Source organism: Acomys minous (genome assembly GCF_964271855.1).
Source record: "Acomys minous genome assembly, chromosome: 3".
Classification (NCBI taxonomy): domain Eukaryota; kingdom Metazoa; phylum Chordata; class Mammalia; order Rodentia; family Muridae; genus Acomys; species Acomys minous.
Genome location: NC_140485.1, coordinates 58,026,135 through 58,043,594, shown reverse-complemented (window position 1 = coordinate 58,043,594; position 17,460 = coordinate 58,026,135). Strand labels below are relative to the sequence as shown.

Below are 17,460 nucleotides of genomic sequence, written 5' to 3'. Positions count from 1 at the left end.
TGAAAGCCAGACACAGGGACCAGGTGAGGGCTGGCAACTGGGCGGGCTCACCATGCCGGCTGGCCACACCTACCCCACCCAACTACCTGCAGCACCACGTCCGGCCGGCTCTCATAGGGGATGAAGATGTCGCCACGCTGGGGCTCTGAGTGCAGCTCATAGTGGAGGGTCCCTCCATAGGAAGACACCTAGAGCCAGCACGGTGGGAATGAATGGTCTCCCTATTTTTTCACATCCATTCCTCACAGCACCCACCCCTGGGCACCTCTCAGACTCCCTTGACAATGTAGCTCCAAGGTCCCTGGATGTAATCTCACTGTCTCCCCGGTACCCCAGGACACTTCCTGCCCTCACGGTAGAATCACTCAAACCAAATGCCCCTGCTTACCCTGTCTCCCAGGTAGGAGGGTGGGGCTTGCCAGTAGAGTTCTGAGGAAGTGTCGGCCACAAGGCGCAGGTCCGCGTGCAGCAGCTCCATCTCAGGCCTCCGCTGATGCGGTACCACCTGCCGGTCACTGCCCAACAGCACCCAGCCATTCATGTCCACGAACTGTGAGCACACACACGGGTCACACGGCGTGGAAACTTGGCCTAGCCCCGCACTCTCTCTGGGCCCCTCTAGGCCGCCTCAGTCCCAGGCTAGGACAGGATACCTCGTAGCGGGCATGGTCAGAGCTCCTACAGCGCTCTGTGGCCCCGAAACAGAAGCAGCGGGTACAGCCCTTGGGGTTAGCAGCGTCCAAGGAGAAGGTCCCCACGCGACACTGGTCACATCTTGAGCCCTGGACATTCTCCTAAGGGCAGGAGACGGTGAAGGTCGGTTGGCTATGTGTTGAGGACCAGACTGTATTATCAGTTTTACACCTTGTCCCCCCCGAAAGCTTCCAGGAAACCCCACCTGCCCAGGAAGGCCGCGGAGGACAATGTCTCAGTCGAAGTGAAAATGATGGCCGCTCACCTTGCAGTGGCACTGGCCTGTCAGGGGGTCACACACACTAGGCATGGTGCCTGCCTCATGGCAATCACAGGGACGACAGCTGGGATAACCGTAGAAGCCTGGGGCACAGGTGTCACAGCGACGCCCAGCTACGTTGGGTCTGCATCTGTGTGTGGATAAAGGCTAGGTGAGTTCCCCTCCAGCCCTCGGGCGTCCGGAGCCCACAGGATCCCAGCCTGAGATACAGGAGTGGGTCGTGACGTAAGGGGCAACGCTCTCCCTGACCGTGGGGACGCCGTCCAGACTCACTTGCACTGGCCGCTGTCCATGTCACAGGTGGGGTCTGTCAGCTCCTGGACGCCAGGCCCTGAGCAGTTGCACTCCTCACAGCCAACCAAGGGGTGGCAACCAAAGCTCTGAGGCTGGCAGACCAGGCAGTCAGGGGGGACAGTGCGTGGTGGACAGATACACTGACCAGTGAGTTCGTCGCACAGGCGGGCGCCACAGTCACAGGCTGTGGGGATGGATATCACTGGTTGACCCCTCTGCCCCACTCAGGCCCCCAGGTGCAGCCCTAAGGATGTGGCTGGAAAGGGTAGGGATGCCACCCAAGCTCCACCCACAGTCCCTGTGCCTCCCAGAGCTCCACTGACAAGAACAGTCAATGTGACTTTGTCTGGGGCTGCTGCTTCCTAGAGAGAGGCTTTTAGAGAAGCCCACAAAGCAAATGCACTTCACCCAGCTACTAGCTGCCTGAGGTGCACAGACAGGAAAATGACAGGGCTAGTCAGCTAGGCTCCAGAATGTTCCCTTGACCACCGTGCTTCCAGGATCCTGGAGTACCCCATCCCCCAGGGAGTCCTTGGGGCTGGTGCTCTGAGCACCTGGTACTCACGCCTGCATTTGGGGAAGCCCCAGTAGCCGGTGGCACAGCGGGAGCAGTCTCGGCCAATGACATGGCTTCGGCAGGGACACTGGCCCCCGAAGGGTTCACACGTGGGGCTTATGGCACCCACCTCGTGGCAGCCACAAGGCAGGGCCCCGTTATTGTAGTAGAGGGAGAGGGAGGTGGCGGCGTTCCGGCAGAACAGAGATGAGCTGCTGGGACTGCATTGGAGGGCAGTGGTGAGGCTGGCTCCTGGCCTGACCCCTGTGCCCCCCAGACCTCTGTCCTGCCCCAGCCCAGCCCACCTGATGTGGTAGCCGTGGGTGGCACAGTGGCTGAGGAAGTCATAGGACTTGTCCAGGGGCTCCTCGTGGAGGTAACTGGAGCTGTACGCTTCCTCGGGGACAATGAGTACGTAGTCCTAAGGGACAGGACCTAGTCAGCTTTGGGCGTGGCTGGGGGGGATGTGGATAGAGCCTGCAGGCAGGAGGGACAGGCGATGGGGGAGCCCCTCAGACTGGCTAAGGCCAAGGTATGGCAGTGATCGACAGGAGGTAGGTCACGGACTGGGACACGGAAGAGACAGTGAGCGAAGCGTCTGGTGTCGCTTGTGCCCTCCTCTACCGGCCGAGCCCCACAGATACGCGACAGGCTCAAAGGGAAGACCTCTCTGCAAGTGCAACTGGCCTCACCAGCCAGAGCCACCGGCCTTCAGGCACACGCACGGTCACGGTGAGCTCGTTGTCTGTCACATCCAGCATTGTCTGACCCTCACACAACACCAGGGTACGGCAGCCGTAACCATGTGGACAGAAGCTGGCATTGGCGTGGCCTGGCAGGGGGTCAAAACGGGAAGGTCAGGCCTCCAATACTGACTACTTTAGCCGCCTGGCTACGGGGCAGTTAAGAGATATGAGGTGACACAGACAGATCGGGCCTTGTGCTAAGAACCACATGTGATGGCGGGTCACAGGCAGAGAGCGTATCAGCAGCCTTTGAAACCAGGCCTCACCCTTTGTGAATTATGCATAGCCACCCATGACCAACGCCCATGTACAAGTGACTGGACGTCCCAGCCACTGTACCTGTGTCACCACTCCTGACAAAAACGAAGAGCCCTAACACAGGGAACAGCAGCTGTTAGGCTAAGACTTCTGAGGATGGCCCCTCACTGTGGCCATGGGGGACTCAGTTTGAAAACTGACAGACAGCATCCAGGCTATGCTCCCTTGTCACTGTGGCACACTCCGTCACTCACCCTGCCAGACGCGGCCACCATTGATGAGTACCTCCACGGGGAAGGTGGGGTGGACTGGCTGGTAGCCGTGCAGCAGGAAGGCATAGCGGCCCAGGGTGGGCACCTGGGTGGTGAAGACCACAGTGCCCTGTAGAAAAAAGTCTCCAATGAGTGGCCTGAGTAGAGAACAGCTGGTCCCCCACTGCTGCGGACATCTGTCACGGAGGAGGGTAGGGACCCAGCGCCCTGCCCTGCCTCACGCCCACTCCCTGGGAAGGCTTCTGTTTGACCTCGGCCCTCACCTGTGGGTGACGCAGCAAGGTAGGTTCTGCATTAGGGTCCACAGTGGTTGGGGGCCGAGGCTGTGGCCCAGCCGGGGGTGCACCTGGCGTAAGCTCCTGTGACTGGGTCAGGGGCAGGTCAGGGGGCAGCGGCAAGACCTGGCAGTCCTTAAGGACGATGGGCTGCGGTGGCTTCGGAAATCGGGAGGGCAGACAGGCAGAGCTGGGAAGCACCGTGAGTGAGTGTGCGCCCCCGGCCAAGAGGTCCCTGCTATGCACCCCAGTCACTCCCAGCACCACTACCTGCCGGGATTGAAAGTGCCATGACTGCTCACACAGAAGACCCCAGGCTCCACGAACTCCATGCTGAACTCCTCCACAGGTACCAGGGTGACGCTATGCTGTGGGTAGGATGGTATATGCTGCTATTCCCTAGACAGCCGAGGACAGGCGAGGGGGGGTGCGGGTGGCTGGTCACACGGTTTAGATCCCAGGGGTCCACTGAGTCTAGACTCAGTCACTCCTGTCTTCTGCTTGCAGCCCAGACTCGGGTGCAGGACTGGTGGCGGATCCTAGGGTTTGCTTCCCATCTGCCTGGTCTGTCTCCATCCACCCATCTTTATCTTGGGCTCCCTCAGCTCAGAGGCCAAGAACAGGTCCAGGTCTGCATACTCCCCATCAAAGGCTAACAACTGTAAGCAGGGACACACTACACTGCAGCGAGCGCCACACCACAGGAGGTCCTGGGACCCACAGGCCCTGCTCTCTTGCACACATACTTAAAATATGGGGGGGGGGGGGGAGAACCTGCCCTGGGGCAAGGGCTCAAGGCGTTTTACCAGGAAGAAGTTAGCCTGCTCAGCCGTGAGCCGGATGCTGGCCTCCGAGTCCAGGTGGAAGGTGGCCAGATGCTGCTGCGTACCCCGAGCTGGACCCCGGCACAGGGAACTGTACGGAGGGATGGACTGTACGTGGAAAGCCCTGGGCAGCGTCCTCCCATCCGCCCTTTCCTGTCCTAAGCTCACCTGTATGGGCAGGGGTGCAGGTGGAACATTCCATGCTGGGGAGCTCTCTGAGGGGTGTGCACAGCCACGCCCACCTCCTGGTGTGAATCCTCACTGACATATTCCACCACCAGAGCATATCGGCCTGGCCGAGGCACTGCCATCTCAAGCTGGATGTCCACCTGGGGGAGGGCAGGGTCACCAGAGGCCCATGATCCTCACCCACCCCACAGATGCCTACGGCAAGGTCTTGGTGCCCAGGGCATCTCCGAGAAAAAGGAGAGGGCCGCTCCAGGTCATGGAAGCAGAAAAGCCAGGTGAGTTCCCTTTCACCCCCAGTGTCCACTGGGGACAGCAGCGGCCAGCCACTCTGGGCCACGCACGCCAGCTCCATCATCTCACAACCTGGCCTTGTACCCACTCCGTCGTGGAGACAGGCACCACCCTCTAGTCCAAGGCTCACAGCACCCACTCCTCCACGGGCCCTCAGACACCCACATCACTGCCAGTGCAGGTTGCCAGTGGTGGGTGTGAAGGGCTGAGCTGCTCTGTGGGGCAGGGCCGAGGCAGGCTGTTGTCATAGCGACACAGGGCGGCAGTCCCAGCTACGGAGGGGAAGGCGTCCAGGGGTAGGTGAGCATACAGGAGGCAGCTGGAGAACAGAGAGTGACGTCAGCACAGGTCTATCCGGGATCCAGCCCCAAGCCACCCCACAGGGCCTTACTTCTCTGTGGACTGCAGAGCTGAGGGACGGTAGGTACAAGCCTCCGCTACTCGGTGCTGGAGGAGCGCAGCCTCATAGTAGATGCTGGGCAGTAGGACCACGTAGTCCTGGGAGAGATGGGAGGTGAGTACGAGGGCTCTGGGGCCCGGGGCCTGCCCCCACCCCACTGTGGCCCTGGCCTCTCACCAGAAGTACACCTTCAGCCTCCACCAGCAAGGCCCAGATGCCAGGGTTCAGCACAAAGGGTTCCCCAAAGCCCCTCTGGGGCACAGTGACAAAGGCAGGCTCTGTGCTGGGTGGGAAGGCCACCGGCTGGCTCTGCTCTGTGCCTGGGTGGGGAAGGTAAGGCGCCTGGGCTCAGTGCTCATGCCAACCCCCGAGTCTGTACCCCTCCCACGGGATGGAGGCTGGGATGAAGATGGCACAGGTTGGGTCCAACCGCCTACATGAGTCGGGGGGTGGGGTTGGGGTAGGTTGGGGGTTGGAAGAGGAATGGGTGGGCAGGCTCCACTCACAGTTGGTACAGCTAGAAAACTTGCCCTCTTCACGAACAGAGACCCGGCCATTCACACTTGTGGGTCCCCGGTTGACATATCGGAAGACCAGACGGAAGAGGTCGGGGGAGGTCACGTTCAGCTTGGCCACGATCCTGGGCTGTGATGCGTGCGAGGCAAGAGGGTCACTCGTCTGCCCACTGAGCTGGGCCCCAGGATCCCGAGGCCCTGCTTGCTCTGCTCGTCACCCGAGGGGGGCCAGCTGGTTCCATTTTTTGCACCAAGCCCTGGGAAGCGGGCAGCGTGGCCCACCTGGATAGCCGTCATGTGTGCGTATCCTCTCCAGCTAAAGCTCTCAAACTCCAGGGGGTTGAAGCCAAAGCGTACGGCGTGGCCCTCGGGGGTGGCCGCCTCCTCCAGCTCCAGGCGCATGTGATGCAGGTCCGCCAGGTAGTGGTCCTTAGCTGGCCTGCCACGGCACAGGGTGTGTGGTGAGTGGGACAGGCACCAGCCTCACACAGCCACCCAGATTTCCAAGGGGCAGCAGCTGAGTACCTTGTGGGCTCCTGGTGAGAACTTAGGGGACATGTTCGTCCTGTCACCCCAACCCAGGCCCAGCCAGTGGAAGGTACTTACTCGCTGCAGGTGGGGCCCTGGGTGTTAGGGCGGCACCTGCAGGCACCCGTCCTTGGTTCGCAGCCCTGGCCTAGGGCACCACCAACATCACACCGGCAGCCTGTGTTGGGCAAGAACGGAGTCAGACGATGCCTAGTCCCTTAGGGCTCCCCTCTCACAACCCTCCAGGTTAGGCCCCATTGGCAGGTCTCTACCCACCCTCAGTAGAAAAACTAGCATCGACCCTTAGGGTCTGCTTGGGGCCAGGGACAAGGGATCTGGGATGGATTGGTGATGTCTGCTATGAACACAGGATGGAGTAAAGGACCATGCGTCAGAACAGAGCTCCCCCAGCACAGAGCTGGTGGGAGTGGGGGGCATTCAAGCATCTGGGCCTCTTGCTGTTGTCAGAGAAAGACCTGCCTACCTAACTGACCCACTTATGCCTGCCTCCCTGAGCTGTAGTCTTCCAGAGTGCACCCTGGGCCTCAGTCTTTCTTGCACGGTACAGTACGAACGATGTCTGGGGGCCTGTGTGAACACTTACTACGGCAGCCAAAGTAGTTGGCGTGGTCTATGCCAAAGAAGCCATCCTTGCAGGTCGCACAGGTCTGGCCACACACGTGAGGCTTGCAGAAACACTGCCCATTGCTCTGAGGAGGAAGAAGAAGTGAGACTTAGTGGGGTAGAATCCTAATACACTTGACCCCCCACCCCCGGACCCTAACCCAATACCCTGACTCACCAAGTGGCACTCAGTAACTCCACCCAGTGTGCCTCGTGGGTCACAGCTACAGCCTGGGGAGAGCAGAGAGGGCTGAGAGCCCTGGGGACAGAAGGGCTTGGGGTCTACCCCTCACACCCCCCAACCATCCGTCTAGGGCAGACTCACGTGTGCAGCCTTCAGGGTTGCTAGGACTCAGCCCCCAGTAGCCAGGTTTACAGTGATCACACCTTGGCCCCTCCACGTGAGCCCGGCATGTACAGGGAGCCTGTGCCTGGGAGAGGGTAAGACTGTGGGACAGAAAAAGGCCAAAGCCCCTCACCTGCCCTTGCCCCCTGCGTGACAGCCACCCAGAATGGAAAGAAAGGAGCTTCAGAAGGATGGGCCCCTGCGGTGGCCACAGCCAACAAGCAGCAGGCGGGAAGGCAGGGTTTGCCTGGGCTGCATCCGCTGCCTGATCCTGCACCATGGGCAATCCCGTGCTCACCTCAGGAAGGGCAGGGTTGGCTGGGGCCAGACCAGCAGGATGACAAGAGCCAGCTATGAGAGAAAAACAAGGCTTGATCACTCCTCAGTGAGGACCCCAAGGTCCAGCGCTTTCCAGCCCCAGACAGAACGAACCCAAATCCCTCCCCTATGGTTGTGAAACGGGTATGAAAACATGAACCGCCCTGCTCCAGCTACCAAGGCAAGGGTGGTGCATGTTCCTCCTCCATGTTGCATGTGGCTGTAGCATGTGAATACAGGCACGGATACATATAAACACTACTCACCCACACATAAATGCATGTAATACGCACACAGAGCAATCACGTGAATAGCTGCTTGAACATTCACAAAGCACGAGAACACATGTGGTACGTGGAAACATCACACATACAACTCAGCATATGAACCACCTTAAAGACACATGGCTCCAGAACGCAGCCCCTGGGTGCACACATACGTGGACCTCCGTGGGCAGTGCAGTGCACACATACCACACAGGCAGGGCCAACCTCTGCTGCCCCGCCAACTCACCTTCGCAGTAGGGGAAGTTATAGGCACCGGGCACACACACATCACAGCGCAGTCCTGTCACTCGGGGCCGGCAGCTACACTGCCCCGTCGTGGGGTCACAGGCTGTATGCAAGGAACCATCAGCAGAGCAGTGACAGGCTGTGGGGGTGAAGTCAGCGTGTGGGTACAAGGTAGGGCTGTCAACTGTCCACCCCCTTTCTCCCAAGAAACTCACGGGCGCAGCTGGGGAAGCCGTGGAAGCCAGGGCTGCATTCCTGGCAAGTGGTGCCTGTGTAGCCAGGACGGCAGCGGCACAAACCGCCCACTCCGCAGTATTGATCCAGGGACCCCCGAGGGTCACAGGCACAAGCTATGGGGCACACAGGGTGGAGCGGGAGGGAGGGGGGTCAGACCGTGGTCCTGTAGGGCTGGCCTGACCCCTTCTTGCCCTCAATTTTTGCTTACCACGACAGTCTGGGTAACCATGGTAGCCTGGGAGGCAGCGGTCACAGTGAGGGCCATCAAACCCAGGTCGGCACTGGCAACGGCCAGCCTCGTCACAGCTTTCAGGCAGGGTCCCAGCAGGGCTGCAGCCACATACTGCAGGGTGGGATGTGTTACTGGGGACCCTAACAGGAACAGGCTGTCTCTCAGGTACCCCAGCCACCTATGCCCCACGTGGAGGGATGCCACTCACACTGACAGAGGGGGAAGTGGAAGTATCCAGGGGCGCAGTGATCACAGCTGTCCCCCTCAAAGCCTGTGCGGCATGTGCACTGGCCAGACTCTGGGTCACAGAGGCCACTGGCTGCCCCAGGGCTGGAGCACTGACACGCTGCAGAGAGAACAGCTGATCAGCCAACGCTGCTGCGGGGCACTCATGAGTGGGTAAGAGGGGCTGCACTCACGTTGGCAGCTAGCACCGTAGAATCCAGGTGCACAGAGCTCACAGTGGGTGCCCTGGAAGTTCGGTTTGCACACGCAGCGTCCCAACCGTGGGTCCTTCCTGCAGGCATTGCCCTGGGTCCCTGAGGCACTGCAGTCACAACCTAAGGGGAAGGTGGGAGAAAGAGGCTCAGACACAGGCAGAGCCCAGCCCTCCCACCTGAAAAACCAGCTTTTCCACAAAGTCACATAATTACATACTTACATAGCAGAAATTAGAATCGAAAAACAAACAAACAAAAAAAACCCAGTTGAGCAGGGGTGGTGCACGCCTGTAATCCCAGCACTTGGCAGAGGCAGGCAGATCGCCGTGAGTTCGAGGCCAGCCTAGTCTACAGAGTGAGTCCAGGACAGCCAAGGCTACATAGAGAAAGCCTGTCTCAAAAAACCAAACCAAACCAAAATACCCAAATCTCCCAAAGCTGCTACTTTAGGAAAACAACGATGAACTGCAAAATCAAAACATTTGGCTGGGTGTGGTGGCACACGCCTTCCATCCCACCCTTGGGAAACAAAAGCAGGTGGATCTCTGTGAGTTCAAAGCCTGTCTCAAAAACAAAGAAACAAATAATGCTCAAAGGCGCCAGTGAGGACACAGCCTGACAGCTGCACACTTTGTCCCTCAGCAAAAGTCCAGAAAGGAATGACAAGAGGGCAAACAAGGCCAGCCTGACATCAGGAAGAGCAGGTAGGACATCACATTACTGTCCCTTCCTCATAAACCACCAAAGGTGCCAGTGGGGTTGCAAGGAAACCCCTGTGACAGAAAGTGTCTAAAGCCAGAGAAGAAGGTGGGTGAAGAAGGCAGAAGGAGCCAGGCGTGGTGGCGCACGCCTTTGATCCCTGCACTCGGGAGGCAGAGACAGGCAGATCTCTGTGAGTTCTGAGGCCAGCCTGGTCTACAAAGAGAGTCTAGGACAGCCAAGGCTACACAGAGAAACCCTGTCCCAAAAAACCAAAAGGAGGGGAAAAAGACACAAAGAAAAGGACCAGAAGAAGAGGACCACAGGCAAACCAGACAGAGAAACACAGTCCAAAGCCCTGGGGTATCTACAACACACAAACTCACAGGAGCCAAGCTGAGACCCCTCCTACGGTAAAACAGTATCCACTCCGTTCTGCCCTACAAGGATACGATCTTGCCAACAGGACAAAAAAAATACCATCATCTAAAAGATGCAAACCCATCCCAGAACCACTGAGAAGGGGGCACCTGTCCCTGTGTTCCACTCAAGCTGAGAGCAGAGGCTAACTACTGTGCCAGTCGGCAATGGTCCAGGCAGCAGCTGTACACACAGCCAGGGCACCAATATGTTGTCTTGTGTTAGGAAAGTGACTTGGCACCTGGGCAAAGGCCACAGTATATGCAAGTTTGGTAAGACAGAGCCTTGTGACTTCTAGGAAAACACCCGTGGAGACAAAACCATGAAGTCACGGGTGCTTGTAGGTCTTTTGAAAGGAGGGCAGGGTAGTTGGTTAATTTGATGCTCTGTCTATCTGTATAACGTGGCTGTGAGCAGACGTGTTTACGGGAGTGTGGTGGGAGAAGACACATCCCTAGGGTGCATGGTTCACTGCAGTGTTTCTAAGGATGTACGCATACAGACATGGAGTTCAGGGTACCAGGAAGGAAGGGGTTATCTGCCTTTTGTGTTTGCTGACAACAGAATCCAGGGTTTTGTGAAAGCTAGGCAGGTGCTGTACCACTGAACTACACAGCCATAGCCAAGAGCACTGGCCCAGGCAGAGCTTCTGGAAGGGACTGTGCATCATTTCAAAAAATAAAGACTGAGGCTGAAGACAACTAAGCACAATTAAAAGCACTGGCTACTCTTGCAGAGGACCAGGGTTCAGGCAGGTCTGAGCACCCGCATGGTGGTTCAGATCCGTAACTCTAAGATCAGGCAATCCAACACCTCTTCTGCCTCTGTGGGCATCAGGCACGCACGTGATCATAGACACACACACAAAACATGAAACACAGATTAATTTTAAAATTGAACAGGCTAAATAAAAGGTGATTATGGTAAAAACTGGTCCTGGTCCTTTGTGCACTTCTTCCTGTGGGTCCTGATGACCTTAGGGTACTTACTGATGATCTGTCCAGCAGGTAATAACTGTTCTCTGGTGTCATTGTGAGGAAATGAAGTCACAGCTGAGGGGGTAAATTACACACATAGGTCAGCCAACTCTGCTGGACAAACTCTCTGGGCCCCAGTCCTCCATCCTTTCTAGGCCTTGTGATCCCCTCAGGCAGTGATCCTGGGCCTTCCCACCAACCCCCACCCTGAGCTCCCAGGGGGTCCTCACGGTAGCAGTGTGGGAAATCAGTGTAGCCATCGGCACAGGCGGCACACTGCTCTCCTGTGAAGTTCGGCCTACAGTAGCAGCGGCCTGTTAAGTCTTCACACGTCCCATCGGTGAAGTCCGACTCACAGTCGCAGGCTGAGGGACAGTGACAGATAAGAAAGTCACAGGATGTAGGGAGGGAGCTGGGGCCTGGCCTCCTCAGGTGGGAGGTCTGGGAGATTCCGCAGCTGTGACACTGAGACTTCTCAACACCCTCTCCCATGGGCTTGGGAACACTTGCTCTACTCACGGCGACAGGTGTGGGGTGAGTCCAGTGGCTGGTTAGGGGCACGGTAGAAGCCAGGCAGGCAGCGCTCACAGTTGATGCCTGTGGTGTGGTGCTGGGGAAACAGAACACAGAGCTCGATAAGTCCAGACAGGTCCCTATTACACGCACACACGCACACACACGCACACACACACCTAGCCTAGCCTACCTGGCAATCGAGACAGACACCTCCGCCCTGGTACATGTTGTCCTGGTTCTGGCTGGCATTGCGCCGGTCCACCTCAGGGTCATAGTAACAGTCATGGGCGTGGCCATGGCAGTTGCAGGCTGCAGAGTCAGGGCCAATGGTTAGCGTGCCTCCCATGGCTGTGGAACCCCTGGGACATACTCCATGAGCCACGGGCGCCGGCGGTACACACTCCCGCAGGATACTCACACTGACACTCATTGGCACTATCGGTGGTGGCAGGCTTCCACGGCTGCTGGTTGAAGCCTGGACAGCATCGGTCACAAGAGCCTCCACACGTGTTGTGTTGGCAGGCGCACTGCAGCCTATGAAGGGACATGGCGGACTCAGGACCCACCCTAGCAGAGGGCTAGAGATGAGGTAGGTGGTCTCTGGGCATCGCTGGCCTGCTGTGTGGCACAGGCTCCTCTCCCCCAGAGTTCCCCAGCTGCCATGCGGTCAGCTTTGGTCCAGATTCCCTGCTCCCACCACACTGTTTGTGCACATGGCTTGAGTCTCAGAGAATAGGCCCAGAGGGATAAAGGAGACAGGGAGAGGGGGTGAGGGATCTCAGTGACAGCCTTATGTGGGGAGTGGTTAGGAGAAGGGTGTGTGCTGATGTTGGGGTGGGGCCTAGGAGCTTAGCACAGGTGCAGGCTTGGCCCTTCCAACACTGCCTAGGCCCAAACCCTGATCCGGTTCTATGGAGGGGCACATCGGTTTCCCAGAGACCTGGATCTCACTCAGTCTGTGAAACCCTGTGCCAGCCAGACACCCCCATATATCTAGGGCACCTCCCCAGGGGCGAGTGGCCAAGAACTACTTCCTCTTTCCAAAGGCTGGAGGCCCGCCGGCTGTCCCAGTGGGCAGGGGGACAGCTGGTTAGAGATGAGGACAAGGCTGGAGCATCTGCTGTGCATAAGCCAACACCTCCTTGCATTCTACCAACGTGTGGCAGGGTCACAGCCAACCCGCTCAAAGAACTGCGCACGAGCTTCCTGAGCCAGAAGCAAGAAGCTCAGAGCCTCAAACAGTCAAGCTCTACTCCCACTGGTCCTCATTAGGGGGTGTCCTCACAACACCCCCCCCCCGCCCGAGAGGGCCTTGGGAGTCAACTCCGCTTCTAGTCCCAGTCCAAAGGCTTTGGGAAACCCTCAGCCTCAGTGGAGGAAGAAGGGACAAACCACTTGTCACGTCAGATAAGCATCGAGCCTAACCCAGCTGAGAGAGCAGAGGGTCTGCAGTGGGCACCTCACTTTTGGATGATCTACATACACATGGTTAAGGGGCCCCCTGAGCTAATAAGGGAAGAGGCCAACTGGTAAAAGTCCTTACAAATCCACCCTGGGGGCTTATCCCTAGTCACAGATAGAGCCCCCAAGGAGGTCTTACAAAGGAACAGCACAGTGGGGTCGGCAGATGCCAAACTGAACAGGTTTCGGTCCAACTCCACTTAACAGAGCAATCTGGTGAATACTGTAAAAGAATGCTTCAGATGACTATAAACAAAGGAATCTAAAAATAGGCAGATGTGAAAAATGACTAGTTAGAACTTCTAGAATTGAAAAAATGCAATTAAAATCTAAAAACCCAAGCCAAGAGCAGTGGGGCACGCCTTTAATCTTGGTTGGGAGCTTCGTGAGGCTTTCAAAGCCAAGACTGGAGCTGGAGTGATGGCTCAGTGGTTAAGAGCACTGGCTGCTTTTCCAAGGGTTTGATTCCTAGCATCTACATGGATCTGACACCCTCTTCTGTCCGGCCTCCTCAAGTACAAGGCACACATGTGGTACACACACATACATGTAGGCAAAACATTTTCTTTTTTGGTTTTTCAAGATAGGGTTTCTCGGGCTGGAGAGATGGCTCAGTGGTTAAGAGTGCTGCCTGCTCTTCCAGAGGTCCTGAGTTCAATTCCCAGCAACCACATGGTGGCTCACAACCATCTATAATGTGATCTGATGCCCTTTTCTGGCCTGCAGGTGTACATATATGCAGACAGAGCACTGTATACTTAATAAATAAATATATCTTTAAAAAAAAAAAAAAAAAAAAGATAGGGTTTCTCTGTATGTAGCCTTGGCTGTCCTGGACTCACTTTGTAGACCAGGCTGGCCTCGAACTCACAGAGATCCACCTGCCTCTGGGGTTAAACTCCTGCGGTGCCGCCACGCCCCGCAAAACATTTTCATTCACAGAAAAAGTTTAAAATATTTTTTAAAGGAAATTAAAGATTCTCAACTGACTAGGGAAATCACAGAACAGACACAGCCAATGGGGAAATCCTGAGTGGAAAGTGGAACTGAAGAAGCTACTGGAAAGGCGGCTGAGAAGGTAAACGGAAAAGATGAGGCGTTCTCAGACAGGTCCCATACAGAAGAGAGCAAGGAGGGCCATGGCCACCCAGTTAAAATGACACACGCATTCTTAGAGCTCAGAACCAGAGAGCAGAGGCCCAAGAGACACCCCACACACATCCTACTAGATCCACAGGGCATACAGGTGCAGGTCAGGAAACATGGCAACACCTCCAACAGCCCAAGGGACCCTGGTAAAGAACTCCTCCGGTGGTCTAAAGGCAGCCATCCAACAGGAGTCAAAGCCAACTGTGTGAATGGGGCAGCCATCTTCTACAGGCGACTGACAGATAACCACCCACTAAGTGGCCGAGAGGTACACTTGGGGGGGGGGGGAGGAAACAGAGTCCCAGGGAAGAAAGAGGCCATGAGAACAGGAAACTGGGAACAAGAGGGTGACCGAAGCACTGGAGAAAGAGCAAATAAACGTTTCAGGTGGGGATAATGTAGGGCTGAGGACCAGGTCACATGGTGGGGGGGGGCAGGGGGGCCCAGGGTATCTCTTCACACCTGGGTTTGATTGATCCAGGTAAACCTCAGACAATGCACGGGCTGCCAGGCCTGGTGGGACAGCCAGTATCACAGCTGCTCTGGAGGCTGAGGCAGGAAGGTCCAAGTCTGCCCGGACCACAGAGTTAGGGCAAGACAAGAGTGTGCAAAACAAAAGAACAATGGGGTGGGGCCCCGCGGTGTAGCGCTTGCTTAGCATGCAAAACAATTTCCTCACCAGAGGAGAAAGCCACGGTAAGGATAAGTGGTGGGGGAGTGACAGGATGAGGGGGTGTTGGGAAAGGGGGCAAAGAAGACCCTCCCCCCCTCTCTAGAAACGAGGTGGCGAGCGGTGAATGGTGCAGGAAGAACGTGCCGGCTGGCTTGAGACCCATGGCATGATGGAGCTCAGTGATAATATTTTGTTGAAGTCTGAGGCTCTGGGGAAAATGCCAGCATACATCACTCCTCATGCCCTGAAGGGAGGGCTGGACTCAGTTCAGGCCTGAGCATGCGAGACAGGCGCAGCCAGCGGGTGAGCCTCTCTCCGCAGGTAAGCACAGACTCAGATTCTGGGGCCCCACCTAGGGCTAATTTGGTTTTCTAATAGGCTGCATCCATCTCTGGCCACAGGGAGCTGTACTCCCACTTGGCATTTAATTTCCCAGGGCAATTAGCAGCGCCTGGAGCTGCACTGCCAGGGACTCATTCTCACAAGTGTCCCCAGAAGGCCCAGCTTACAGCCTGCCTGAGGCCTCCAGCCAGACTTCCTTAAGCTGCTCTGAGGGAGCTGCTTTGTCACGGGGGTGGGGTGGGGTGGAGGGGGTGGGGGTGGGGTGGGGGGGTGTGCGCTCTCATCCCTGTGTCTGGCCTGTGGCAGGTGGCAGGGCAGCGGCTAACATCCTGTGGGAGTGCCCCAGGGAAGGCTGAGGGCCGGGATGGGCTGCCTGGCACTGCCAGCTCTGCCACCCAGCCCTATCCAGTCCTGCCCCTGCTTTGTTCTGACTTGCGGCTGGTGGAGGTGGGACAGTCATGGGTGCTGGGCCTCAGAGCGGGTGTGCTCATGCCCACAGCGCCTTGTCTGTTAGGAGCTCAATGCGTGGCTGCTGCACAGTAAAGTGGGGGCTTACTGGGGGACTAGGCCACCAGGGGGGTCTATTTAGACCCAGGTACAAAGTGTGTGATGGCATCTGGTGCTGGGTGTAGACACTGGGTGGGTCACGGGAGCTTGGCTACATGAGCGCCGGGGCCAGGCTCACACACTACTTACAAGAGCTCAGAGCCCTTGGCTGGCCCTAGCTACACGAGCACTGGGCACAGTAGATGGGGAACACACTTGCTGCTCCTGTCCTTGCCCTTTGTGGGGCAAAGGTCTCAAGGGTGAAGGCAGCAGAGAGTCGTTGTGCCCTGGGAAAGATTGGGGGAGCTGGCATGGGCTGCCTGGACAAACGCTACACATCTATTTAGGGACACAGGTCTGTGCCAAAGGATCCTACCTATCATTGACGCCTGGGGTCTGAACCCCACCTCTGTGGAATTCAGAAGAAAGCACCACCCGAGACAGGAAGGCGGGGCTGTGACAGGCGGGTAGGTAGAGGAAGATAGACAGGGCAGCCAAAGGTCTCACCTGAAAGGATCCGAGGGGTCCTTAGCGTCACAGACATCTGCGTGGCCATGACAGACACAGCGACCGCCAATGCTGATGTCTTTGATGCTGTAATAGTACTGCAGCAGAGGGTGTTGAGAGTCAGGTGCCACCTGCCGGTGCCCCCTGCACCTACCGACTCCCAAGAGCCCCTACAAGAAACCAGCTCTGCCAGCCCCTTCTGGCTCTCACCCTGCGGGTGACGGTGGGGTCCCGAAGCGCCTTGCCCATAAGGTGGCCCAGTAGTGTGTTGGTTCGCAGGAACCGCAAGCGGATGTTGGTGGCCTTGGTGAAGTCTCGAAGTAGCGGTGAGTAGGAGAAGTTCATGGCCCCAGGGCGCCTGTTCACCAAGGACACCACGATCTGCAGATGGCATGGCAGGTGAGGCCGAATTCGGCCTGAGGGAGCCACCACCCCCAGACAAGCATAGCTGTGAGCCCCCACCTCGCCGTTCTCCAGAGGCACTATCCGAGAGTACTCTGTGGTGCAGATGACATCATCATCCTGCGTGATGCGGTCTAGAGTCCGAGGTCCAAACCGCTCCAAACAATCCCTCTTGGAGGCTGCAGGAAGTGACGAAAATGTGAGGGCAGTGGCTACCAGAAATACACACCCATCCTGGGCCCCAACCTGGTACCCCTGTGCTCCCCTGCACGCGCTGAAACACAGGCTTGCTGTCCCACATCCTAGGAACCAGCGGGGATTACTGAAGAGAGGGCAAAACCCTGGGCCAGGGTGAAGCCCTTGCTGCAGGCAGCCAGGCCAGGCTGGACTGTAGGACCTTCACTACCCCATTGCCCAGGATGCTCTCTCCCTGGGACGTGCCAGAGAACAAATGTTCCTTAACCTCTTCCCAGGGATAGTCTACAACCATCTCTCCCCTGCTCTCAGCCAGGGAGCTGGGGGGCGGGGGGCAGGGGGGGTTATGTCACCAGACCTATCTTATCAGAGCACCCTCACCCCGCCAGCTTGACTGGTCAGGGTGGCCCGTGACTCCAGCTCTCCCTACCACAGGCAGTAAAGCTGGCAGGAGGTAAGCCCACAGCTGCCAGGGCTGCTTTGTTACCAGTGCAACACCAGCCGCATCCAATGCTGCCGCTGGCGGTGATGAGCCACAAAGAGCCTATGACAAGGGCAGGACTTGGCCCCCACCACAGGGACTCCCCAGTCCCGTAGCTCAGGACACTCACAGGCAAAGAACTGCCATGGCTGGTAAGTGTGGCCGAAGTCTGTGGACCGCTCCAACACCCAGAGGTCAGGCCGCGGTGAGTTGGCAAACTTGATGAGCACATAGGCCACGTGGAAGACCTGTAGGGGACAGC

At 57.5% G+C, this 17,460-nt stretch overlaps 1 protein-coding gene across 1 annotated transcript in view; it reads right to left on the bottom strand.

The window, feature by feature from the left end:
- The window catches only part of LAMA5 (laminin subunit alpha 5), a 48,646-nt gene that overhangs the window by 14,758 nt on the left and 16,428 nt on the right, over positions 1-17,460 (bottom strand). The window contains exons 3-39 of the mRNA XM_084776726.1: positions 17,329-17,446; positions 16,583-16,701; positions 16,331-16,501; positions 16,121-16,218; positions 11,861-11,976; positions 11,633-11,751; positions 11,446-11,536; positions 11,157-11,291; positions 10,939-11,001; positions 8,810-8,950; positions 8,599-8,736; positions 8,367-8,501; positions 8,137-8,271; positions 7,923-8,060; positions 7,390-7,442; positions 7,071-7,176; positions 6,924-6,976; positions 6,726-6,831; positions 6,200-6,299; positions 5,876-6,032; positions 5,585-5,723; positions 5,256-5,398; positions 5,070-5,176; positions 4,844-4,997; positions 4,367-4,527; positions 4,181-4,289; positions 3,645-3,742; positions 3,363-3,564; positions 3,082-3,208; positions 2,516-2,655; positions 2,129-2,244; positions 1,833-2,044; positions 1,247-1,451; positions 959-1,103; positions 654-794; positions 389-550; positions 87-188 (exon numbers count right to left, since the gene is read on the bottom strand). Coding sequence (XP_084632852.1) covers positions 87-188; positions 389-550; positions 654-794; positions 959-1,103; positions 1,247-1,451; positions 1,833-2,044; positions 2,129-2,244; positions 2,516-2,655; positions 3,082-3,208; positions 3,363-3,564; positions 3,645-3,742; positions 4,181-4,289; positions 4,367-4,527; positions 4,844-4,997; positions 5,070-5,176; positions 5,256-5,398; positions 5,585-5,723; positions 5,876-6,032; positions 6,200-6,299; positions 6,726-6,831; positions 6,924-6,976; positions 7,071-7,176; positions 7,390-7,442; positions 7,923-8,060; positions 8,137-8,271; positions 8,367-8,501; positions 8,599-8,736; positions 8,810-8,950; positions 10,939-11,001; positions 11,157-11,291; positions 11,446-11,536; positions 11,633-11,751; positions 11,861-11,976; positions 16,121-16,218; positions 16,331-16,501; positions 16,583-16,701; positions 17,329-17,446 — 4,755 coding nt within the window. The remainder of the gene's footprint in view (positions 1-86; positions 189-388; positions 551-653; positions 795-958; positions 1,104-1,246; positions 1,452-1,832; positions 2,045-2,128; positions 2,245-2,515; positions 2,656-3,081; positions 3,209-3,362; positions 3,565-3,644; positions 3,743-4,180; positions 4,290-4,366; positions 4,528-4,843; positions 4,998-5,069; positions 5,177-5,255; positions 5,399-5,584; positions 5,724-5,875; positions 6,033-6,199; positions 6,300-6,725; positions 6,832-6,923; positions 6,977-7,070; positions 7,177-7,389; positions 7,443-7,922; positions 8,061-8,136; positions 8,272-8,366; positions 8,502-8,598; positions 8,737-8,809; positions 8,951-10,938; positions 11,002-11,156; positions 11,292-11,445; positions 11,537-11,632; positions 11,752-11,860; positions 11,977-16,120; positions 16,219-16,330; positions 16,502-16,582; positions 16,702-17,328; positions 17,447-17,460) is intronic.